We start from the raw sequence: 25,853 nt of genomic DNA, 5'->3' as shown, positions 1-25,853 counted from the left end.
GATGTGTACTCATCCTTGCTCTACACACCAAACCCCCCCTCCCCAGGTTGTCCGCATTGCAACCACTGCTCAGGAGAAGATGAAGCCGTGGAAGGAGACTTCCAGGAGTTCCAAGACTACGACGAGTTCTAGGCGTGGGTTAGCGGCAACCCCCAGTCGGCTGCCTGTGAAGGCCGCGTTTATCTACGTTTCGTTTTCCACTTTGATTTACTGTAAATACTATGTGGATGTCTCAGACATATGATGTAATCGACTATTTACCTTTTAATACTATTTGAGCACTGTGTGATGATGTCCATGTTTTGTAACTGCTGTGTACGTGAATTGCTGATCCTGGCACGTACATGGTTCGCATTCGGTTTGCCTTCTAAAACCGGGTGTGACAAAAACCATATACAAGCTTTATTATCGAATACAAAATATGCATGATTAATTATTAGTTATAGTAAAAAGTAGTCAAAATTAGTTTTGATTATCTAGCTATTTGATCAACAGTTAGTTAGTTCTATTGTTTAAATACACTGAGCTAATTTAAACTAAATTTAACTGGCTATGCCCTTAATTTTCATTCCCACGTAAAGAAAAGAATAGTGTATGGGACAGCGGGTAAGGATGTAAGGCTATCTTTAGAGTTTATCTAGAGGTGGACCTACATATAGAGCTAAGGGAGGGCATAGTAGAGATGGCAATGGGTACCCGCTACCCGAAACCCGGTGGGTTTTTGCTCTATTAGGGTATGAGTTTGGGTCAATTTCTCTACCCATGGGTTTGTTAATGGGTTCAAATGGAAATCCAACGGGTACGTGGGCATGGGTTTGTTCTTCCACTACCCATACCCGCAAACCCATGGGTTTTTAAAACCCGCCTTAAAATAAACATTCCTTATAAATATGTCTCATAATATTATTAATTGAATATGTTCTAATCGAAATAAACTTCATGTAACAAATTTTAGGCTAAAATTAGTTATCACTTGTTCCTTTTATGCTAGCTTATTAATGTATTGATTGTCATTTACATGATAAATTATTTTTTATGTTGATGTTAGTGGGTATGGGAAACCCGTTGGGTACCCGAAACCCGCATGAGTATGGGTTTGGGCAAAATTTTGTACCCGTCATGGGTATGGGTTTTTTAGCGGCCGTATTTTTTCTTCGCGGGTATGAGTTTGGGCAAGTAATACCCAGCGGGTTTTTACCCATTGCCATCTCTAGGGCATAGGCTCCCGTTCATTTCTCTGTTGTAAGTAGTAGAATCCAGATTTTCATTTTAAAGTTTTCTGCTCAGCCCATCTTATTAAATGTCACTGCTCTGGTATTTCGGTGTTCGTCCTTACAAATGTGCGCTCACTCTCATTTTATCCTGGGTCCGTCCCTATCACTATATCATGTCTTATCTCAAACTACACCATATAAACAATACAGTCTACCGTACAAAATAATATTTTGGTAGTCTATGTGCACGCTCTGCTGAGCATGAGTTAAGGTTAGTTTATTGTTTGCCAAAAGTACTTTCACGCGCATATGCATATGTATATACTTATATATATGAAAGCATGTAACACGCGACAGACCAATGCATGTGATTTAGAACGAGACCGTCCAGCTAACTAATGTCGCCATGCAATAATTATGGATGGACGACACGATCTCCATCCAATTACATGACCCTACACACAGCTTCCAGAGATGATTCATGTGTAGCACTAGCTAGTGCATGCGTAACTGAAGTCGACACGACCTGCCTGCAGCATCTTCCTTGAGCTCGACGACAGTTTGGGGGCTTGACGCTGCATGTTTCCCATGCCGGTCGAGAGCTCTGGGAGCCTCCACACCACACGGCCAGCTGTGCGCACATCTGCGCGTGCATGGCGGACGCACGGCATGTCCGTGGGCCGCACCCGCACCTTCGGCTGTCGACCTGTCGGCCGCGGCCGCGCGATCGACGAGTGAGCTGAGAGGCATCGTCCATTGGCTCCGTTTCCGACAGGGTTCCCAGGCCATACTGAGGCACTGAGGCAGCCTGCCGCGTGCCGTCAAGCATAGGGGTCCCTCCATTACCTCCAAGAAAGCGGTGGACATGGGGACTCGCTGCCTGCACGTAGTAGCTAGCCCTGTTTGTCGGCGTGGAGGAGGTGGTATCTGGCCTGCTGCTTCCCCGCTGCGCGTTGGCCCGTTGCCATCTAGGGGAGGTCCCCTCCTAGTCCTATGGCCGCACTTCGGATGCGGATCATACTCATACTCCACCCCCATTCTTCCTTCCAACCCTTGCACTCATCCATGGCTTCTTTTCGGACACATATATGATAAAAAAGAAGAGAGATGAGCTGGGGCATACATATTCATTAAAGAAAGAGATTTCTCAAACGGTCCTTGGAGATTCCAAGAGGTACCGCAAAGATCTGGCGCTCATCTACCTCACCTTTTGTGCATGATACACGCGGAGATACGCCGATGATTTTTGCTAACTACAAAAGCCACTATCATGCATATGCATGTACTCTTCTCTGTCGAAAAAAAAATCCTCATTTCCCAAGAGGACTTGACAAATGATTCCAACTTTAACTATATATATATATATATATATATATATATATATATATATATATATATATATATATATATATATATATAGCCAACTTAAAATTATTTTGGCATTCAAAAATCTAGACTTCATTCCTTTCGGAGCTGAAGGAGTAGAGCAAGTTAAAATATTAGCATGTTGGTTTAAACTTTCATGGGCTTGCACACATGCACACTGGATATACATATGTACGGACGTTCTGTTTCTAACGTGCATGCATTGTCGTTGTGTAACATTTTTTTTGTAGCGTGAACAAAGGTAACAAACATGTGAATTATTGTACACCCCCAAAGATAGTTGGGTGCATGAGATGTCTTTGTGCGTGAAATACGTGTGATCAAAAGAAGTTTACTGTAATTACAAGATATATGAAAAACTTTAAGCTCATATAATTAAGGAGAATTTATTTCTTTGGTAGAGAACCACTATATAATAAGGCTAACACCCGGCCGCGTTCAAATGAATGTAAGAAAGTTCATGCTGGTTCACCAGGCAATAATATATATAATCTGAGCCGGCAACCAAACGTTCAAGTCGGGCAACTCATCATACTACCTCACAACTCACGTGTGCGCCGTCGTGCTCGTGCGCCCGCAAGTCCGGCTGCCCGAGACGCTGAAAGGCCGTTTGCACCATTAGGCCATATTTTACTTAGGAGAGGGATTAAATTTAGTCTTATAACTAAACTTTAGTATCTGTACTAAAGAACCAAATGGGGCAGTAGTCCGGCGTCGCCATTAGGCCATTACTAGTACTCAACAAGCAGCACCTGCTAATTCACTCATGACACGGGCACATGCATCGCGTCTGTAACTGTCAATGTAGTACTAGTTACGCACGCTCACGGGCACGGGGCGCACGTGCACGCACGAGAAGGCTCCGCCGGGGCTACCCGCCACTCGATCGCCTCACCTCGGTGTCGGTCAGCAATCAGGACCACTGCGCGAGTGCAGGCCGGAACAAGGACACACGTCGTTTTCTTTTTCACACGTGAACACTGCACGAATGGACGCCTACACGGCTACATCTATTATACGTTTTTTTGATACACCTTTTTTCTTCTTCCCATAACTTGGCGGATACAGAAAAGAAAAGAATGGAAACGACAGGATGGACACACTTCCGGTCCCGCTGAACCCTATCTACCATAAGACTTGTTTTTTGAGGACAACAAACCTTCAGACTTGGCACGGTAACAGTTGTGCATGTGACTACTCCAAAGTCCAAACTCTGAATCACATGTAACAGAGGAGCCTGATCGAGCCAGCAGGCGTCGGCGGCCTGCGCGAGGGACGCGGCCAGCATCCGCCGGTCGCGCCAGCCCGGAGTCCAGACCGACCGCGGGCCGCGGCCACGCCATGGCGAACGTCGGGAGCCACATCGCCGTCGCGGGAGCACATCGCCGTCACGGGAGCACATGTGGTTGCCGTCAGTTCGGGGCTGTCGTTTGCTGAAGCCTGAAAATGAAAGATGGGCAACCAATACGATACGAGTACGTGCGCGGGGTCATGTTTCGCATGGAAATGAGAATGGTGGTTCCTCAGTGTTTCTTAGCCCCAGGCGACCATCCATAATCAAACGCCTGGAAACGCGCGTACCTGATAATTCAAATGAAGCGCGCGAGATGCCCATCGTCAGCAGATCGGTTTCTGAATTCTGAGCGACCATACGAAAGGAGATCAAGAGGCCCCGTTTTTTTTTTTTTTTTTTGCTTTTTGCTTTTTTTGTGAAAGTATTTCACTGGTATATCCTTTTTTTGTGCAATTACGTGCGGCTCGGCCATGTAAATGACTACATTATGCTTTTTGTTTGGCCGTCCCATCGTCTTATAACCCTGTCCGGTACTCCAGTTATTTTAGTTTCTTATCTGATCATACCCATTAGGTTGCCTAGTTTTGACCCTAACCTATACAATAACATGTAGGTCCAGAGCTCATGCATGCAATGCACATGTATCCTTCTAGAGTCATACTATATCCGTTCTTTTTTATTCGTCGTCCTTTAGTTTAAAAATGAACTAGTAGACGACAAATATTCAATAATGAAAGTAGTAGTTATTATATACAGAAAATGCACATCCTTTGATAGGGTCATTACTAGGGCTGGGCAAAAAAACCCGTAACCCGAAACCCGAACCCGGAATACCCGAATCCGAACCCGAAACCGAACCCGAAATTCCGGGTACCCGAATTTTTGGGTATTGAAAAACCCGTTGTAATTTCGGGTATCGATTCTCAAAACCCGAAATTTTAAAAACCCGAATTACCCGACCCGAAAATTTCGGGTAACCCGAACGCCCACCCCTGACTCATTACTCATTGGGTATGCCGCCGCGTTGTAAAAAAAACAGTTCATGCATTCCAGGTGTTTTTTTTTCTCTTATTACGAATCACTGTAGACCAAGCAATCAAACACAAGAAAACAGTCTCGCAAACTATTCCGTTTCATCCATGCCTCCAACGACTGCAGGTTAAACTAACCATACAGTCAGAGACTACACTGCAGCAGCGTGAACAGGTTAATCTCTAACCAGGGGTGAACAGTGTCTCTTTTACCGCGCAAAAATGGGGATGCGGAGAGGGACGGAGGCTGCTCTGGAGGAGCCAGATGCGCACTCGAAGCCTAAAAAACTGTCTGCCTGGTTGAAAATTAATAGCCGTGGCTAACTTCAAACTAGTAGATGTGCACATTAGTATTTTATGAATTCTATTAATAGTAATTTATCTGGAAAAAAACTCCCTTTGGCTTTGGGTTTTACCATATAACAAGATATATATAGTACCATTTTTCTTTAAAAGTTATCATAGTAGCCCATGAATATGCCTGGTTCATGATCCATTAGTCTCGAGCAGGTGGTCATTTCACAAAGTTGATTACTGTCACCTGATGGTTATCTATTCTCGACCATGTGGAGGACCGTCATATAACATTTGAATTCACACACTTCATCTCCTCAGCCTTCAGTCCTTCACTAGAACCTTGCGTTTCCATAGAGCTGCTGCTGGGACTCATCATACTCTCTGTATTCAAATTGTAAACAGCTGAATCTTCGCTGGAAAACAAAAAAAAAAAAAAAACGAGAAAGGAGTTATAGATATAAAATTACTAAAAAACGACAACCGCATAAATGTCCAGAGAGAACATCTTACAGTATTTGACTGAAGTTCTGCTTCGGTGGCATGTCCAGTCGTTTGTGTAAGTCTCTTTCAAACATCTCTAGAACCTTGGTTATGGTAGGGCGATGCACAGGCAGAATTTGGATGCACCACAGACCAATCAGGGTCATCTTTCTGGCAGTTTCCTCCACTTCACCTGTGACACCACCACCATAACCCTGTGATGATCCACCTTCTTGGGCGAAGTGATCATGGATCCAATGTGGAAAATACTTCTCGCTGGAATTTTCAACCACTGACTTGACGTTTTTCCTGCCTCCAACCATCTCTAGCAACATCATTCCATAGCTGTAAACGTCCGATTTCGTCGAGACAACTCCAAAGGTTCGGGAGTGCACTTCAGGGGCAATAAATCCGATGGTTCCTCTAGCATCAGTCACTGAAGAAAGCTTACTGTCCTTGGAGTGACACAGTTTAGCTAAACCAAAGTCAGCGATTTTGGGGCAGAAGTCCTTATCTAGAAGGATATTTTGGGGCTTGATATCGAAGTGCACTATCCGTGTATTACAACTGTGGTGCAGGTATTCTAGGCCACGAGCGATCCCGATTGCTATCGCATAGAGCTTCAATTCTGCCACCCTAGAGCTTCCTTGGGTTGCTCAGAGTAAATATACCTGTCCAAAGAACCATTTGGCATGTACTCGTATATAAGAGCCCTTCTTGAGCGCTCTAAACAAAACCCAAATAGGCTAACGATGTTAACGTGAGATGTCCTTCCAATGCTTACAACTTCGTTCAGGAATTCCTCCCCATCCCCTTTGCACCCATGCAGGGCATGTTCGGTTACACCAATCCAGAGGAGGATTGGAGAGGATTAAATCCCCTCCTAGTCAAAAATGACTAGACGGGGATTTAAACCCCTCCAATCCCCCTCTGGATTGGTGTAACCGAACAAGCCCGCAAGAATTTCACGGCAACGTGGACATCATCGTGTAGCCTTCCTTTGTAAACTGCTCCATAACCACCTTCTCCAAGCTTATTGTCGAGGGAAGAAGTTATGTTCAGTACCTCTGAGTACTTGTATCTTTTTGGAGCTAGGGATCCGTATGACTCTATTAAAGCCTCAGTGTTCCTGTCATTGGCGCTGCTGCTCGTCTTTTTGGCAAGGAGAAACCAAAGGTTTTTCACCTTGCTCTTCCATAGCAACAAGCAAATACATAAAACGAGCAAACTTGCAGCTGCTGTTGTCGGACCTGTGATTAGGTATATATATGTTATTTACTTTCTGCAAAAATCGAATTCCTAGATTATTTGTTTTCTTTTCTAACGAATGAGTTTGTTCTTTGTTGTGCTCTAATTTTTTACGGCGGCACTCTAATTGTAGAAACCAAAGGTTTTTCACCTTGCCACATTTGTTGTCATATCTTTTTATAGTGACCAAAGTACTTCATAGTTTTCTTCTTGATGAAAATATTTACCTACAATTGTTGTCTTCCAGTTAGCCCTCTTGGTTCCTGCAATTGACATAACTGATATAAGAGATCTTGATATTACATTACTTCGGTTGAAGCATATATATTTTTTGCTATATTCTTTATGATGCACAAGGGATGAATATTTGGAACCGAACTCACCGCAGGCCGTCGTCGAGTAGACGCCGTCAGAGCAGTAGCACTGGAACCCGTCGTCGCTGACAATTGTCCGGCATTGGCCGTGGCCGGCGCGGTACGAGCAAGCTTGGCACTGGCCGTAGTAGTAGTGGTCCTCAGTGTCCGTGAGGTAGTAACTAAGAAAAAATCCTCCCTCCACGAGCCGCTGATAATCTGCCGCGGTCGCCCCCTCGTACGCCACCACCGGTATCATCGCAACGTTGCAGTTCCCCGGCAGCGCCATGGAGCTGTCTTCGGGCCTGTACTGCCCAGAAAGCCATGTGAACGAGCCATTATTGCCACAGCGCAAGGGCGTCCAAGACCGAGGCAGCTGCGGCGCTCGCAGGTTGCAGTCGTAGACGAAGAACAGCTCCTGGTTTTGTTGGGGCTCGATTTCGAACGCCGGACTGGGGACGAAGGAGGCGTTGACGAACTTGTCGACGTTGCAAGTGCCGTCGTCCAACGACAGGAGGCCGACGATGGCGACTCTGAGTAGATTCATGGCGTAGAAGATGGACTGGATCTGGTACGTGCAGGTCGAGTTCTTGAGGTACGCCTTGGCTTTGTCACAGGTAACCTCGAACCCTTGGTCGTAGCCGCACTTGGGCGGATGCGTGCCTGCGAGCCAGAACGGGTAGGAGATGGCCAAGTCCCCGCACCACGCCGGCGCGCATGGCGCCGCCGTGTTCGGAGCGCCGCCTGTGGTGGTGGTGGTGGAGCTGGTTCGGGGAAAGAGAAGAAGTAGCAGGGCCAAGAACAGGGCGGTGGTAGCTTCTGGAGCAGGAGATCGGTGCACCATGCCGACGCAGTGTGGGCAAGGAGAGTAGTATCGCAGCAGCTGCACGATTGGTCGCTGAAGTACTGCACTCCTAGGCAAGAAGATGCAGAGAGTTTGGTGAGGCCGCCCGGGAGAGTGCGATTAAAAATGGTTGATGATGATGACCTATCAAAACAATGGTTGATGATGACGAAACGTGTTCAACTATTGCGGCCGAAGTGTCGGAAGGACTTTTTGTCTTCCATTGGCAGGTCGCTGAACGGTGGCCATAAAGCTGGTCAATTTTGAGTCAATCAGTGCCCAACTCACTCAACCCAGTGTGGGAAATCTAGGTAAACTTGGTTAACCCAAAAAAGGCACGGGGTTTTCAATGATCAATAAGTTTTCGTACGTATTTACTCCGTTGCTGAACACAGTTGATGATGAAAAACAATGTAGAACAAGCTGTAAGTTGATTCGGAACGAATCGATGCTGAGTATGCACACCAAATAAATCCTGCAAGACTGAACTGAAGATTTAGACCGAAGAAGCCACTCTGAAAATTCATTTTGCAAGATAGTCCAAGTGACATTTCCGGCGAAGTGCCAAATACATGTTGATGAACTACACTTCCGTCTCTACTTGTTAACTCTTAGAACTAGTTTGGAAGCCACAAAACCAGAGAAGATTGGAGGAGCTAAAATCACATTCTTATTTAAAATTGAATAAAAGAGTATTTTAGCCTCCCAATCCCCTTCAGTATTTACCTTTCAAACTAGCCCTTATAAGCATGAAATGGGCTCACATGAGATCCCAGTATATAGGATGAGGGCAGTCTTTGACCCAAACTTCCGTCTTGAACAGTCAAGAAATTGCATATATGCATAGACACTACAGGAAACGCCTAAATTTTCGTGGGCCAAAAACCCACGAAAATAAGCCTAAACCGACAAAAATAGCATATTTTCGTCGGCAGGCCGACAAAAATAGCCGCCAAAAATAAGTTCGACGAAAATAGACAACTATTTCCGTCGATACCGACGAAAAATACCTATTTTCGTCGGGTTTCCCAAGGCCGACGAAAATAGTTGGTCGACTGACTATTTTCGTGGGCCCGGTGGTGGCCGACGAAAATACGTGCCCAGGTTATTTTCATCGGCCAGGTGGTGGCCGACGAAAATACGTGCCCGATATTTTCGTCGGCCCGATGATGGCCGACGAAAATATGTTCCCAGGATATTTTCGTCGGCCACCACCGAGGCCGACGAAAATTGATGGTTCCTCCCAAAAAACAGATTTTTCTGCACCTTTTATTAATTCACAGCAAAATACACAATATCATAATTCACATATACAGATTCACAAGCAAAATACACAATTCACAAAACACATTCACATATACATAAATAGTCCATAGTTCATTCAAATAAGTCCATAAGTCCATTGTCCATTCAAATACACAATTCACAAAACACACTCACTACTCACTACTCACTACTCACTCCGACGGGTTGTGGGAGTTTTGGCCACTCCCTCCTCCGCCACCAGGAAGGTGGCCACTCCCTCCAGAACCATGGACGAGGAAGTCTGGAACGTTGACAGCACCCTCCGATCCATGAGCATGTGACACTGAACCCTGCAATTCATCAATCATTCAAATAAGACTGTGTTTTGCTATCCCTATACCTATACATTGTTGTGTTTGCTCAATATTTGCATAAAACTAAACATGGAACGTCACCTGTGATCCATGGTGATGAGGAGGTTGTGCATGCATCCACGGGTACTGTTGTGGTGGCCACCCCAGAGGTGGTGGCACCCACCCCGTCGGTGGCGGTGCCATCCACGCTTGAAATGGCTGAGAGCCCGCCGGTGGCTGGGAGACCGGTGGCACCCATCTCGGGACTGGCTGCGATCCTTGGGGTGGTGGAGGCGTCCAAGTGCCTGGAGGTGCCTGCGTCCACCCAACACCGGTCCACTGTGACTGCGACGCTGGAGCTTGTCCTGGCCACTGTCCCCATCCTTGTGCCTGCGAGCCATTTTTGATAATAAAAAAAAGTTGCTATGGAATTGAAGTGTTCAGATAGTGTTACCTAGGGAGGGCGAAAAGCGGGCAAGTTCATATCAGGGCCGAGTCGAGTAGTCATTTCCTGCAAATGGATGCAACGTTAGAATCGCAACATTATACTTTGAATTCAATGACGACACGTGATGAGATAGACGAATTACCTGAAAATAAGAAGCCATATATTGCGTCAGCTGTCCAACCTACTCTTGCGCTGCTCGAGCCTGCTCCTGTGCTGCTCGAGCCTGCTCCTGTGTTGCCCGAGTCTCCTCCTCCAGCTGAGCCTCTCGAGCAGACCTGGAGGAGCGAGAACTCTCTCCCGAAGACGATGCCTTCCCTTGACCTATTGTCCTGTTATACTCCACAACGCCGGTGCCAAAGGCAAACCTGCATGATACACATAGTTGAGCCATTAAGTGGACACATTCTTGTTAATGAAATCGTCGAATCAAACACAAACACCTCACCTGCCATGCTTTCTACCCCCACCACTGTGGTATAACGCCGAGGCATCTAAGTCTGAATGCATCCAGTCGAAGTCAGACCCATGGCGTTGAGTCATTTCCTCCCCATACGCATTCTGCAAAGAAAGTTAGAGTTGGAGTTAGACACAAAACATGCAATTTAATTCGTAAATACAAACTTGTTTACCATTTTCTCCCTTGCCGCCTCGCTGCATAGCACATCAGGGTTCGCCGGATCAGGGCCACGGTGACCCCGGACGTAAACCTCCATAAAACTTGGAGCAACTCCACTTTCAGCTTCCTGTATGAAAAAGAAGAGTTAAACCATAGAATTTTCATAGATGTAACATACAAGTTTGATTTATATACTTACCATGCTGCGTGCGGTACCAAGGTGTCCATCGGCGCCGTACCTGTGCCCCGGTCCTTCAGTGCCACGGTTGGTACGGTGCTTCTGGGACTCTGCAATCCACTCTGGCGACGCCCATCTCTTAGCCAACCACCTCCAGGCTTCCATGTCCTTCGCCAGCCAATCCACAACGCTCTCCAGGTACTGCTCCTCTGTGAGGTAGATCTCATTGGCCCCTAATGCTTTGCTCATTTTCTGCCCCTTTATCTTCTTGTAGTAGTAGTTGACGGCCGCGATGCGAGCATTGTACATGGCATCCTTGATTACCTTATCAGCGCACTTCCGAAAGTGCCTCTTCACACGTGCCCACTGAGCCTGATCCTCCTCGATCTCATTCGGCAATTGGAACCTCCCCTACATATCAATGGAGAAGTTAAGTTAAAGTAAGATTAGGAGAAGCAATAATTAAGTGAATTGCTTATATACGAAAGTAAACTCACCCAGAACTCGTCCCACACAGCCACCTGGCAAGTCCTTCGTTTTTGTTCCGAACTTCCCCCTCCGCTACTGCTTTCCCCTGGCTCCCCTGGCTGGACATAGTCCTTTAGACCCCAGTCGGCCCACTGCATAGCCGCGAACCTCTCGCCATTGAGCTCTACCATGCCAGGTAGTAGAAGCGACAGAGGCTACCCAACACCGCGTTCACCTTGGGACGTCTGCCTGTACCGTCCCAATTCAAGTCTTCCCATGACCTACAAACATTAATAAAATAAGTAAACCAGTGCAATCACGTTCACATTAAAAAATTAACACAACTGAAATAAGCCCCATCATTCTCCATGCGGCCGGATGAGCCTCCTCTCGGCAGGTCTCGGACCAAGCGCATTGCTCTTTTTATACCTAAGTATACAAGTAAATTCAATATGATGAAATGATTAAAAACTAATATCAACTAAACTAATATGCATAATAATACCTGAAGGACGTAGAACCATCTGACGCGTCGCCCGCGCTGCCTGCCCCCATAGGGTCAACCTCCTCATCCTGCTCACCCTCCTCATCCTGCTCACCCTCGTCACCCTGCACATGAGCATCCTGCTAAGGAGCCTCCTGCTCACCCTGCACTTCGTCTAGACAGTCGAGAAGTTGCTGCTGCCTCTGTCGGCTCTGTGAGGTGCCCTGAAAAAGCCCACTGCCCAAGCTGTCCTCGCTGGCCGCGCTGCCCCCACTCCTCCTCGATCTCCTATGCTTGAACATGTTCAACTGTAGATAAATTAATGTCAAACCACAGTATATGAAACAAATAATATGAAATTAATAATGTGAAAATTGGAATACATAGCTTAATTGATTAACTAAAAGAAACATACTAATCAAAAGTCATCCGCATTCGATGATGCTTCTTCGGCTCGTTGTTTATTCATACGCTCTTGATTTTGTTGGATCCTTACTGATCTTCTAACGACGATAGGTCATTTGCGCTTTGACCTAGGTTCTTCAATTAAGTCGCTTGAATTGCAACAGAGATTTTCAAGGCCTTCTCCATTGGTCACATGGAATCGGTGAGCTATGTCTTGATTCGACACCGCTTCTGGTTGAAAAACAGTATCATCGTTGTCCCTGCTCGTACTCACGTAGTCAGCACTCTCTGGAGCGACGACTTGTAGGTTGACTTTGATTGCAACCCACCAAGCCCTAAGGCTTGGATGAGGATATGGCAGGTAGTACACCTGTTTTGCCTGATTTGCAAGGACAACATCGCTCATACTGCTCGGAATCCTAGAGCTATGCTTCACCTCGACATTACCATACTTGTCGACACGAGTCCCACTATGAGCATCAAACCAGTCGCACTCGAAAAACACGACTTTAAGTTCCTTGGGGCCATCGAAAATCAACTCTACAATGTTTTGAAGAACACCGTAATAGTCCACTACTTTGTCATCGTCAACATATGAACTTGCCAACACACCACTATTGGTGGTGGCTGCCAATGGTCGACTCTTCTCCAATTTCGCGGTTCGGAAGCGATATCCATTTACATCATAGCGAGTATAGTTCCGGACGGACACAGAGGTATGTGTCATTTGCTGCAAGTCCGGGTGCACAGAGTTTTTGGAAACCTATACAAGGAATTAGTATATGCATTATATCTTCCAAGTCCAAAATTCAAAGATTAAGTATGGACAATGAGAGAACGACAATTACTAACATAATTACGAAACCACTGCACGAAGTTTGGTCCACCTTTCAACCCATCACGACGAAGATTTTCTAATTGAATGGCCATAGGTTTACTAGTAGATTTCCAACATTCTTCATCAAACATGCTGGACATATTAGAAACATGGAGATTACACACTATAGAAATTATGAGATGAGAAAATAGACGTAACTATGAGGAAAACTTACTCGAACGCCTCCTGTGTGCTGTCAATATTGCTATACATATATAACATTAGCGTGTTCAAATCTGATGCTTCAATGTGACGTACACTCCCTTTTCCAACTGCTTTACCCGAATTCGCAAAAATTTGAAGGGTGCTTTGGGGTGATTCATTTTCGACATGAAGTCGCACTGAAGGCGCAAACACATTGTTGGCTCGAGCGAAATACCTGGTTGAGAATTGAGATATCTCCTTAAGGGCAAAAGCCTCCGCAATACACCCTTCGACTCTAGCCTTGTTGCGAACAGACGCCCTGAGCTTTTTCAACGCCCTTTCTATAGGATACATCCACCTGAATTGCACTGGTCCGCCTACCAAAGCTTCCCAAGGCAAATGCACAATTAGATGTTGCATCACATTGAAGAATCCTGGCGGGAAAACCTTTTCAAATTTACAAATAAGAATTGGAATTTCTTTCTCAAATTTCTGCATCAACCTCTTCGATACCGTCTTTGCGCATACTTCCCTATAGAAGTAACTCAGCTCTGCAAATATGCTCCAAAGCTCATCCTTAAAATAGTCTCGAAACATCACGGGCATCAGCCTCTCCATAATAATATGGTAGTCATGGCTTTTCAAACCGATCAATTTACTGGTCTTCAGATTGACTGCTCGTTTCAGATTTGCCGCATACCGATCTGGAAATTTCAGATTCTTCAACCACTTAAATATTTCTTTCCTTTCATCCGGCTTGAGGCAGTAATCAGCTCGCGGCCTACTTTCATGCCCTTTATCGCTTACTTTCAACTCGAGCATCGGCCTCTTACAAATTTCAGTCATGTCTTTTCTTGCCTTCATATTATCTTTCGTTTTATCAGTCACATCGAAACATGTGCTTATGATGCTTTCAGCAACGTTACGCTCTTGATGCATCAAGTCTATGTTGTGCGGCATGATCAAGGCTTTTGCATACGGAAGCTCCCATATTGATGAAATATGGGTCCAGTTGTGGTCCTCCACGTAGCCTTGGAACCTATCATTTTCTCCTTGCTTCAGACAAGCATGCCATGCCATTATCTGCGGTGCAGTTTGCCTCTTTGGTGGCCCATTTCTGATTTTGGCTCCACTTCTGAATGCAGTAAGCGAACTCCTGAAATCATGCTTGAATGGAGTCCAATGTCGATGAGCATCAAAGAATGACACTTTCCCCACCATGCTTCAATCTGAATGCATCTGTATCATTCATACATATGGGACAACACAACCGACCATGCACACACCATCCAGACCAATCTCCATACGCCAGCAGATCATGCACTGACCACAAATAAGCAGCGCGCATGGTAAACTCCTTTTCAGTATGGCTGTCATAAGCCTTCACACCTCTCCACAATTGTTTCAGCTCTTCAATTAAAGGGCGAACAAACATATTCAGCTTTGGCCCTAGATGCTCGGGGCCTAGGATGATTAGTGCAAGGAACATGAACTCTTCTTTATTGACCAACTCAGGAGGAAGATTATATGGCACAATGAAGATAGACCAACACGAGTAAGGGCTTGCACTGCTATTGAAAGGTGTGAATCCGTCCGTCGATAGACCAAGCCGTACACTCCTAGGGTCGTTTGCAAATTCGGGATCAAACTCGTCAAATGCCTTCCACGCATCACCGTCCGACGGATGGCCCATTATGTCTAGATCAGTGACGAGACGTACACCATTCTTTGGCCACGTCATATGCAGAGCTATTTCCTTGTTGAGGAACAACCTTGAAAGCCGAGGAATGATGGGCAACCGACGAAGTTGCTTAGCTGCGACCTTCGTAACTACCAATTCACCCTCATCATTTGTCACCTCGACATATCTAGAAGCTTCGCAATGCTTACAACGGTCCAGCTTGTCATCCTCCTCAAAGAATAGCATGCAACTGTTGGGACACACGTCGATCTTCTCATATGTCATCCCAAGACCAGCCAACATCTTCTTTGCGAAGTACATATTCTTTGGCAACTTATGATTCTCCGGGAGAACCTCGCCCATCAGTTGGACGATGTCGTTGTAAGCACTGTTTGAAATGTTGTGCTTCGACTTTATCGCCATTAGTCTTGTGAGAGTCCCAAGAACTGACATCTGAGTGTGCTCGTGCAGTCTCTCTTCTCCCGCGGTGAGTAGCCGGAAGAATTCCTGAGCATCGCGTGGAAGCTGCCTCGGCTCCTCAGCGTTCATTTCAACATCCCTACCAAGATCATGCAACATGTCGTCCATCCTATCATGATCGTCATCAAGTTCCACCTCCGCGTCAACGTGTCTAATAGACTCTCCATGCCGGTACCATACGAGGTAGTTCGGCATAAACCCACTTTTGCAAAGGTGTTTCTCCATTTCTTCCTTCTTCTGAGGCCACTTGTTCTCGCAGCGATTGCAAGGACACTTCACTAGACGACCAGTTGCATCTTTGAAAGCGTGCTCAAGAAAAGCCTTTGTTACACCCATCCATTCATTCGAATGTGCCCCATCCTTTCTCCACCCGTCATACATCACCCTCCGATCACCGTCCATTTCAAAGGCTAAACAAAAGACAAAGAACATCAACGATCGTCCATGGCTTAGGTGAACTCCCTATAAGGTAAAGGTCCTAAACCCACCCAAGAGTGTAGGTCGATGCTTGTGATTTGTGTCGTGTAGCCTACGATTGCCGCGAAATTTCGGCAGCATAACCCCGCTGCTCTCCAAGCACACGCCTGAACATGGTGTGTTGGAGAACAACTGGGTTACACAACCGAAATTCCACGTCAATCGTAAGGCACATGTCACAAATCACAAGCATCGGCCTACACTCTCAGGCTATCCAAAATACGTGGACAATTCCGGAACGGCGAACCTCACAAGCCAATGTGACGTTCGCCGTTCCCGAATGGGTGACGCATACGGTTTGCTACGTTTAACGATTAAAACTAAACTCTAAACATTAAAAAATAACTCAGAGACAAATATGAATTAAAAAATAAACATTAAAAAATAACGGTTCGCTACGGTCCAAATACGCGTGTGCCGAAGCGGTCCGACCCCGACTGGCCGGCCGAACTCGTCGTCAGTCCCGCGTGTGCGCTGACGGGTCCGCGACGCCGGTCCTCGGCTGGCTGGCGGCAGCCCTCTCCTCCCCGTCGCGCCCCGCTAGCTAGCTAGTGCCAAGTCTCTCACTGCCAACCTCTTCGCCACTCATGCCAAGCTCAATCACGACAACACTATTGTTCTCACCAAACTCCAACGAGTGGCATGAGATTAGGAGGTCACAATATGGTCAATATAGGTGTTCTTAATGACGACAACACTTCAAGGTCATCCGACCATAATGAAAGACAAACATATGTGGTAGCACACTTCGGCAAGCAAGGAAATGATGTAGTTGGGTGTGGATTGGAGTCCAAGAACCATCAGGGTGAAATCGATAGGTGCTTGCAATTACAGTGGAGGAGAAAGTTGGATAGGGGAAGGTTTGGGCAAGAGGTCAAGGGTGCTACTATATATCGAGATTGGTTTGTTAGAATTTGATATTGCTAGTTATGCATAGCAACCCTCATGTCTTTGAAATGATATCACAAGTATGACACAAGCTTGCACCATAATAAGAATTATATAGTCAAATCGGGTAGAAACCCCCTTGATGACGGGTCCGCGACGCCGGTCCTCGGCTGGCTGGCGACATCCCTCTCCTCCCCGTCGCGCCCCGCTAGCTAGCTAGCGCCAAGTCGCAGGCCGCAGCCACGTCCCTCCCCCAGCCACTTGGCACAGGTCCGACGGACGAATACCAAAGCAGCAAGTGTTGAACGGGCGCGCACGGCGCCGAAGACGAATTCGCTGCACAAGACAGAGGGGGAAGAAGGGAGACGGGGAGGCTCACCGCGGGGAATGAGGGCGTCGTGGACGGACGGCGGGCGCGCGCGACGGAGCTCGGCGTGGACGGACGGCGGGCGCGCGCGACGGACGGCGGGCGTGGACGGACGGGCGCGCGCGACGGACGGCGAGGGCAGGCGGGGGGCGCGCGACGGACGGGCGCACGAGACGGAGACTGAGGCGGCGAGGGGAGTGCGACGGCGAGGGGAGTGCGGCGTGCGGCGGCGAGGGGAGGGATGGGCGTGCGAGCGCGCGACGCACGGCGAGGGCAGGCGGGGGCGCGCGCGACGGATGGGCGCACGTGACGGAGAGTGCGGCGGCGAGGGGAGTGCGGCGTGCGGCAGCGAGGGGAGGGTCGGGCGTGTCAACGCGCGGCGATGGGAGTGCGGCGGCGGCTCGGCGTGCGGCGGCGCTCAAAACAGAGAAAGGAGCGAGAGGGAGAGAGAAGGTGCGGGCGCGCGACCGGGACGATTTAGGGCTTCTATTTTCGTCGGCCGCATTGAGGCTGACGAAAATAGATGTCGTATTGTCGTCGGCACGGCCCCGGCCCACGTAAATAACCCGTATTTTCGTCGGTTACTAGGCCGACGAAAATACCTTCCTTATTTTCGTGGGCCTGCCGACGAACATATGCCCGGGCCCACGAAAATACACTTTATTTTCGTCGGTGATGAGGCCGACGAAAATACCTTCCGTATTTTCGTGGGCCGGCCGACGAAAATATCCGGGCCCACGAAATTTTATGCATTTCCTGTAGTGAGAAGATAAGTCATAGAGTATATCATCATCATCATCATCATCATCATTTTCCGGGACATATGGCAATTGAACAAGAATGTCAGTGATATGAGCTAGATTTCCATAACACCAATATGAAAGGTGCATTGGCTTGTCCATAAATAAATAATACTTACGCCGTTCCAATTATTATTCGTTTGGCTTTTTATCACAATTTTGACCAACTCGTTTTATTCAAAAAATTATGGAAAACGCCAAAAAATTCGTTGTGGTTTTGTTTATTATCAAATATACTTTACATATAACTTATTTTTTTTCATTTTTTCATGTTTTTTTTAAAAAGACGAATGTTCAAAGTTAAGATTAAAAAGTCAAACGAATTATATCTTGAAACAGAGGGAGTATTATGTACTACTAAATGTGACGCAACACATTAGTTTACAACTTTTTAACGTGAAGTCCTCCTCAGGCTTCCCTAGGTTGGGTGGGGTGGAGGTGAGGGCTCTGCCACTGCTTCAAATCATTTGCTTTCAAGTTGGATACTTGAAAGCGAAGTCTCTCCAGAGTACCGAATCCTGGTAGAACAATCCAAGTTAGAGTACCGAATCCTGGCAGACCTTGTTCGGTTATCCCAATTCCATGTGAATTGTATGGATTGGAATGTAGTTTGACTTGTTATTGATTTAAACCGACTCAATACCATCGAATTCATGTGGATTAACGATGAAACGAACAAGCCCTTAGGATGAGAAATGAGATGGCACCGAGGGACACGAAAGCAATGGTTTCGGGGGCACTTCCAATTCATTTAGGTTCTTGTCCAACATTTCCATAACCCTGCTCATGGATGGATGATTTTCTGGGGTCGTTTGTATGCACCACAAACCAACAAGGGTCATCTGTTTTGCAATCTCTTCAGTCTTGCATGTGACTTCATGACTCTGTAAATCCTTAACCAAGCGGTCATGAACCCAGTTCGGAAAATATTCTTGACTAGAATTCTCAGTGCTTTCTGTAAGGTTCTTCCTCCCTCCTACCATCTCTAATAGCATCATCCCGTAGCTGTATACGTCTGACTTAGTGGACACAACTCCAAACCCCCTTGAAAACACTTCTGGAGCAATGAAACCGATGGTGCCTCTTGCTTCGGCCATCGAGAGGGCACTGTCCTTAAGATGGCACAGTTTGGCCAGCCCAAAATCCGCTATTTTGGGACTGAAGTCTTCGTCCAGAAGTATGTTGTTTGGCTTGATATCAAAGTGGATGATCTGTGTGCTACAGCCCCGATGCAGATACTCCAAGCCTCGCGCGATTCCTGCTGCTATTTCTCGCAGCTTTTCCCATCCAATCGCCATTCTCGTTTCTTCTGATTGTATATACTTCTCCAATGAACCATTAGCCATGTATTCGTAAACAATTGCTCTCTTATGTCCGTGCACACAAAAGCCAAGTAAACTGACAATATTTACATGAGATGTCCTACGGATGCTCACAACCTCGTTCACAAACTCCTCTCCGTTTCCTTTTGATCCTTTCAGTAGTTTCACGGCAACCTTGCGGCCATCTTCTAATTGTCCCTTGAATACCGTCCCATAGCTGCCTTCACCTAACTTGTCTTTGAAAGATCCGGTTATCTTCTTTAGTTCTGAGTATTTGTACCTTTTGGGGACGAGTGAACCATAACCTTGTAGTATTTCCTTTATATTCGATTCATAGCTTTTGTACTTTTGGTTGGATGCAGATGTGATTTGCTCTTCCTTTCTCTTCTGGCGGTACATCATCCAACCAAGGCACGCAAGGATCAAGCTGGCTGTACAGGACAAGGCAACTGAAAACAGAATATAGCATGTTACACACTCCAATTTGTATTGGCAGCACGCAAATGCTTGTTTATCGACATTATAAAGAAAATATCTATCTTTACAAGTTTTGTGATCTCATTATATTAAGGTGGCATGTTAAGCTATAACAAAGAAAATATGTTGCAGCAAGAAGCTAAAGAAAGCAGGACTCATAAGATAATGTATCAGCTAGCTGAACTGCAATTTGCTGAAGTAAACTTATCGATAACAAAAACATACCTATTAAAATTAACTTCTGTTTCTTCCTTCGATCTGCAAAGAAAATTATATAACTGTATCGGTTCATCGAACAGAATAACAAAATGTTTAAAAAGAGTTCTTTCCCTTTTTTATAAATAAAATGGCTAAAAATGTTTTTCTTTTCTTTGGAGAAAACCTATAAAACAACAACAACAACAATTAAAGTCTTTTAGTTCCAGACAACTTAGGACACTAGAATTAAATATAACCATGGACATGAAAGAGCCCTTCTATTTAGCGAGAATCAACCCAAAGTCCGTCGTATTTATAACCATGGACATGAAATATACTTTTTAGACCTTGAAAACTATAGATAATTTAATATACGCCCATGGTAGTTGTAATGGATAAAAATTCATATCTGATTAATTTAATATACTAGTACTCCATCCGTGCACATGATTTGGTCGTTTTAGACTTGTCCTAAGTCAATCACTATCAACTTTAACCGATTATACATGATGTTCCATTAGATTTTACAACATAAAAGTAAAATCACAAGATTCATCATGATTTGAACTACCATAATATATAATTTTTTAGTTTAAAACAATTTAATTATATATATTATTGGTCAAAGTTTAAATAGTTTAACTAAGGATAAATTCAAAATAACTAAATCATGTGGACGGAGGGAGTAACTGCTATTTCATATTGTTGGACCAAGGGTGCGTTTGGTTCGGCTATGAGCTGTGAGAAAAAAGCTAAATATCGTTTGGTTCAAACTGCTGTGAGTTGATCACTGTAATCAAACTATTTATTATTTATATATACTTTGTCTAACTATATCTCTTAATCAACATATCTACTTTCAAAATCAATTTTATATTTGTGTTCCTAGTATTTTTATAAATAAATCAATTTTATAACTCTATTTTTAATATTTTTATTAAATAGATTTTTGTTTTATTTGTTATAACACTTAATTATTTTAAAACATATTTTAGTTTTTATTTATCACATCTATTTATTAATATAACAAACTTGGATAGTTAGTAAAAAACAGGATCCAGTCTGCTTTCAAATTTATACTACAGAAAAATTGTCTTTCAAAGCAGCTGCAGGAAAAATAAACCTTTGGTTCAGCAAAGCAGAAGCAGGTTTAAAAGGCTGAACCAAACGCACCCCGAATCACCAGCCTGGAAAAAAAGTTGAACGGTCATTCCAGAAAACGATTTGTGCATCATATCAGCCAATAGTAGGAGCGAAGCTAGGTTCAACATTGTGGATGGAAATGCACCCCCCCTATAAAATACAAATCCTTCTATAGTTAAAATTTCATTATATATGAACCGGTAGAAAAAATTCTTATACCCCCACAAGGCTAAATACATGTTCCTCAATTTTACTCTAGTTTCACCACTAGCCAATAAAACACACAGCTTGATGTGACATCATGGCTGCCTGGCTGCTCTATGTTGACGGTTTAGGCCATGTTTGGAATCGTAGTATTTTTGCAGTTTTGAAACAATACTATGGTATTTGATAATACTATAGTATTTAAGCTCAAAAGGTGTTTGGTTTGTATAGTCAAAACTCAGTTTTAAATACCATGATTTACCCAAAACTGTGGTATTTTTGGAGTTTTCGAAACTCCACTCATGACCTCGGTTTTCTTCTCTTCTCTCTACATATACTTTGTTTTTCCAATAGAACCAAACAGATCTCGGTTTTGAGCAATACTGTAGTTTTACTATGGTAAAGCAATACCGTAGTATTTTTGTCATGTACAATTGTAAACTATGGTATCTCAAAACTACAATATTTCAAAACTGCATTCCCAAACAGGCCCTTAGGCCCTGTTTGGAAGTGTAGTATTTTTGCAGTTTTGAAATAATACTATGGTATTTGATGATACTATAGTATTGAAACTCAAAAGGTGTTTGGTTTGTATAGACAAAACATAGTTTTAAATACCATGGTTTACCCAAAACCATGGTATTTTTGGAGTTTTTGAAACTCCAGTCGGGACCTCAGTTTTCTTCTCTTCTCTCTACATATACTTTGTTTTTCCAATGAAACCAAACGGATCTCGGTTTTGAGCAATACTGTGGTTTTACTGTGGTAAATTAATACCGTAGTATTTGTGTCATGTACAATTATAAACTATGATATCTCAAAATTACGGTATTTCAAAACTGCATTTCCAAACAGGCCCTTACTGTTGACTGTTGACCACAATAAGTGACTCCTGTGCTGCTAGATACTTCACCTATTCTACGGTTTATACTGTATTAGATGAGCGTATTAGATAGGACATACGAGCAAGATACTCTGCCACTGGTTTTAAAGAGGCGGTTCAAAGGGGCGACTTTCAAATTTCAAATGGTGCTGGCTACGGGCTAAGAGCAACTCCAAGAGATTAGCTAAAAAGACTAGCCAAATTTACTGATTTAGCTACTCTCTAAAATAGATTTTAGAGAAAAAATGTAGGCTAATCCAACAGACTCGGTAAACCTACGGACTGAATAGAGAGTGAAGCAGGCTATCCAAAATTGGAGAGCGAAGATGGAGAAATAGAGAGCCACTAAATTTGAAGAGTCGTTTACAGAGTCTATTGGATACAATTTTCTTTTAATATTAGCTAAATTTACCTTTACAAAACCATATACCTAGCCTCTTGGAGTTGCTCTAAGAGCATCTCCAAGAGATTAGTCAAATAGCTCAGTAAGTTAAATTTTAGCTACTAAATAGCAAAATACTATTCAACAGATTAGTCATCAACTTGCCAAATTATCCGGCTCTTTAAATTGGCTCCCTCTATAGCTAAATTTGGCTAGCCGCTGAGAGCATCTCCAAGAGACTAGCTAAATAGCTTATCAAGATAAATTTTAGCTACTTAATAGCAAAGTAACTCTCCAACAGGCTAGCCATTTAACTTCCGGCTCTCTAAATTGACTCCCTCATTAGCCAAATTTGGCTAGCAAATCTCGGTAGCCAGCTAACTTACATGTTGGAGAGTCTGTTGGAATGAGATGTTATATTTAGAGTTTAATATTTATAGAGTGACAAATAAAGAGTTAAATATAAAGTCAAAAATAAAGAGTCTTTTGGAGATGCTCTGACTAGCCAAACTAAATAAAAAATTTGGAGTGAGATGCTAAATATAAAATGTAATCTTTACGAAGAAGTAAATAGAATGTTATATAGAGAGTCGAAAATAGAGTGTCTGTTGGAGATGCCGATTAGTCATAGCGGAAGAAGTTGCATTTACGAATGAGGATCGGCAAGGTATTTCTGTAATTGATATCCGAAGTAACTGATTGAAAGTATTTCTGTAATTTATGGCTTACCTCGAGAACGTGGGCAGGGCCTCCCGTCGCGGCAGATGCACATGCACTGAAACGAAACGTCAACGAATCTGCACTCCCCGCCACGCTCCTTGCACTCGTCGCAATCTGCCGTCGATCTCGGCGGCCATTCCAAAAGGAACCCTTCCCTGACCAATTGGTTATAATTTAAACGACCTGGCTCCATTTCGCGCTCGATCCATCGCACCGGCACGCTCACGCTGCTGCAGTTCGTCGAACCGAGGGACGGCTCGGCGTCGTCGGAGGTGTACGCTCCCAGAGTAGTGTTGACGTGTTGTCGCATGTCGGTTGAAGTCGTAGCCTCGGAGGGACATCGCAGCCGTAGACGAAAGTGAGCTTCTTGTTTGTGGCACTGATGTCGACGGGCAAGAGGTCGAGGCTGGCAGACACGTTGAAGTCCGGGACGCGGCATTCGCCGTCGCCGGCAAAAGTGGCCTCGACGGCGACCACCAGAGACCTGTTGGCTGTTGCCGTAGAATATGTGGAGGACGCTGTAGAGGCGATCCCTGAACGTCCTGCTGAGGTAGGTGCGGTTGGCGTCGTCGCATGTCATCTGGAAGGACCGACGGGAAGCCGCAGTAGATCGGCTGCACGCCGGCGAGCGAGAACGGGTACGTGACGCTCAGGTTCCCGCATCTCGCCGACGTGCAGCTCGTGTCGTTGCCGCTGGTCTGGTTTGTGTCAGCCGTGGCCGTGGCTAAGCCTAAGCGCGGCAAGGCGGAGAGGTGGAGCAGCAGCGCCGCCACCACCACCACGGCAGTCTGCATCGGTAGAAGAAGAAAGAATAGGTGGTGGTTCTTGTTCGCGTCTGCGCGGCGGGGGTGGACTGTGGAAGTTGTGACTTGTGAATAAGAGGGCGTTGGTCACACAGCTACGTCCAAATGGATCGATCGTGCCGGTCCGACTCGAGCACGGCTAAATCTAGTATGGATTGGGACCATGCCAGCCCGATCTAGATTAGCTAGTTGGTTGTACCGTGCCGGCCCACGGGTCCCAAGCGAGGCCCAGATATAACCCGCTAGATTAATAATCGTGTTAGGTCGACTCACGGCCTGATGGGCCTAACAGATCCATAACAACATATGATGTTTAATAAAAATATTCTAAAAGTATGTATTTTTTAGGGTTTAAAGCATATTTATTAGCTCTAAACATTTATTTATACCCATATAACCAACAAAAATACATGTTTCTTGTGGTTTCTATACTATATTTAAAGCACCAGTTTCAACGGTCGTCGTGCGTCATATTTTTACAAATAACCCCTCACAGCTACTTCAAATTAATCCGCTGCACGCCTATAAATAGCCAAACGGCGGCCCAGCACGGACCAGACACCTGCGGGCCACAACTCTGGCCCAGGCACATCATGCCGGCCTGCTGACTGTGCCGGGCCAGTCCATTAGCCTGTCGGCCCGTTGGATTAAATCAGCGTAAAATGTAAAAAACGGTGCAAGAGGTGAGGTTCGAACCCATGCCCTGATGGAAGAAGGGCGGGAGACAATGGGTGAAGTTGCCTAACCAGTAGAACATCATGCTCAAATATTTTTTAATATTGAATATAAATTATATATATATATATATATATACGTTTTTTGTAAAATAAAAAAAATATAATCGTGTTGGGTCGGGCTAGCACTACGGGCTGAGGCTACAGCCCAAACACGGCACGACGTTCTTGGCTCTTCCAAGCATTAGGTCATTTCTGAGACCATATTGACGCAATGGACTCCATAGTGTTTGAGGTTGCTGAATTGGATGGAGCAACAATGATTTGTCACAGTAATAGTAAAATAAAAGGTTATTTGTTGGTTTTAAACGTTAGCAATTGCTACGAAATAGCATAATTTATATGGAGTGCATCCAGTTTTTATTGATGTCTGACTTTAGCAATCACTACATATTTTGATCTATCTTTTTTATAAGTTTGAGTTCATGTGACTTATTTTAAAAACTTAAACTCACAAACTTTCTCCTATTTGGTCTATGTATGGTGGAATTATGTCATTTTATAATACCTGTTCGTTCAGTCAGTTGTTGTGAACTCTTCTAATCGCTCACTTCATTAGTCGCGTTGTACCAAGATATATTGTATGGAGTAAACAATAACATCAGTTAGCCAAATTAAAAAAATATTATATGAAATGCGGAGACAATCAATAAAAAATCTTGAAATTTTTTTAGTGGATAGTTTACGCGGGTATTGTTGTAAGTCATCGCAACGCACGGGCAACCGACTAGTATACTATATATTCAAATATAATATATGTATTTATATGAAAAATAGAAAAAAATAAAACCAGACCAGGCCAACACGGGCCCGATTCACTACGTGTCGTGTCGAGTTCGTGCCGGACCAAACCCGTGCTAGGTTTCGAGCCACCCGGCAAGCCTGGTCCGTCTCGACATCTCTACAGTCAGATAAATACTTGGACTGGA

The 25,853-nt window shown here is 44.8% G+C and overlaps 2 protein-coding genes and 2 pseudogenes across 2 annotated transcripts; all 4 read right to left on the bottom strand.

Moving 5' to 3' along the window:
• Positions 1–5,278: 5,278 nt before the first annotated feature.
• Positions 5,279–6,718, bottom strand: LOC103636763 (PR5-like receptor kinase; annotated as a pseudogene).
• A 64-nt stretch (positions 6,719–6,782) lies between these two features.
• Positions 6,783–8,269, bottom strand: LOC103634808 (uncharacterized). The gene is made up of 3 exons (XM_008657398.2): positions 7,334–8,269; positions 7,182–7,213; positions 6,783–6,952 (listed from the first exon to the last, which is right to left on the bottom strand). Exons 1-3 carry the CDS (start codon positions 8,145–8,147, stop codon positions 6,884–6,886), a joined length of 915 nt encoding a protein of 304 aa, XP_008655620.1. The 5' UTR covers positions 8,148–8,269; the 3' UTR covers positions 6,783–6,883.
• Positions 8,270–18,364: 10,095 nt separating this feature from the next.
• Positions 18,365–20,962, bottom strand: LOC103636761 (LEAF RUST 10 DISEASE-RESISTANCE LOCUS RECEPTOR-LIKE PROTEIN KINASE-like 2.4). The gene is made up of 2 exons (XM_023300865.2): positions 20,083–20,962; positions 18,365–19,829 (listed from the first exon to the last, which is right to left on the bottom strand). Exons 1-2 carry the CDS (start codon positions 20,147–20,149, stop codon positions 18,742–18,744), a joined length of 1,155 nt encoding a protein of 384 aa, XP_023156633.1. The 5' UTR covers positions 20,150–20,962; the 3' UTR covers positions 18,365–18,741.
• Positions 20,963–21,027: 65 nt separating this feature from the next.
• Positions 21,028–24,226, bottom strand: LOC111589951 (LEAF RUST 10 DISEASE-RESISTANCE LOCUS RECEPTOR-LIKE PROTEIN KINASE-like 1.2; annotated as a pseudogene).
• Between the last annotated feature and the right edge of the window lie 1,627 nt (positions 24,227–25,853).

Source organism: Zea mays, chromosome 8 (genome assembly GCF_902167145.1).
Source record: "Zea mays cultivar B73 chromosome 8, Zm-B73-REFERENCE-NAM-5.0, whole genome shotgun sequence".
NCBI lineage: Eukaryota > Viridiplantae > Streptophyta > Magnoliopsida > Poales > Poaceae > Zea > Zea mays.
Note: the sequence above shows the minus strand (reverse complement) of the source record. Positions and strands in the feature narration are given on the sequence as shown.

Bases quoted from the DNA above. Each gene is read 5' to 3' on its own strand.
- LOC103636761 (XM_023300865.2), bottom strand. From the start codon at position 20,149: ATGAACCGATACAGTTATATAATTTTCTTTGCAGATCGAAGGAAGAAA. The intron at 19,830-20,082 runs GTATGTTTTTGT...TTCTGTTTTCAG, and splicing joins ACAGAAGTTAATTTTAATAG to TTGCCTTGTCCTGTACAGCC.
- LOC103634808 (XM_008657398.2), bottom strand. From the start codon at position 8,147: ATGGTGCACCGATCTCCTGCTCCAGAAGCTACCACCGCCCTGTTCTTG. The intron at 7,214-7,333 runs GTGAGTTCGGTT...TGTCAATTGCAG, and splicing joins CTACTCGACGACGGCCTGCG to GAACCAAGAGGGCTAACTGG. The intron at 6,953-7,181 runs GTAGGTAAATAT...ACCTAATCACAG, and splicing joins CTAACTGGAAGACAACAATT to GTCCGACAACAGCAGCTGCA.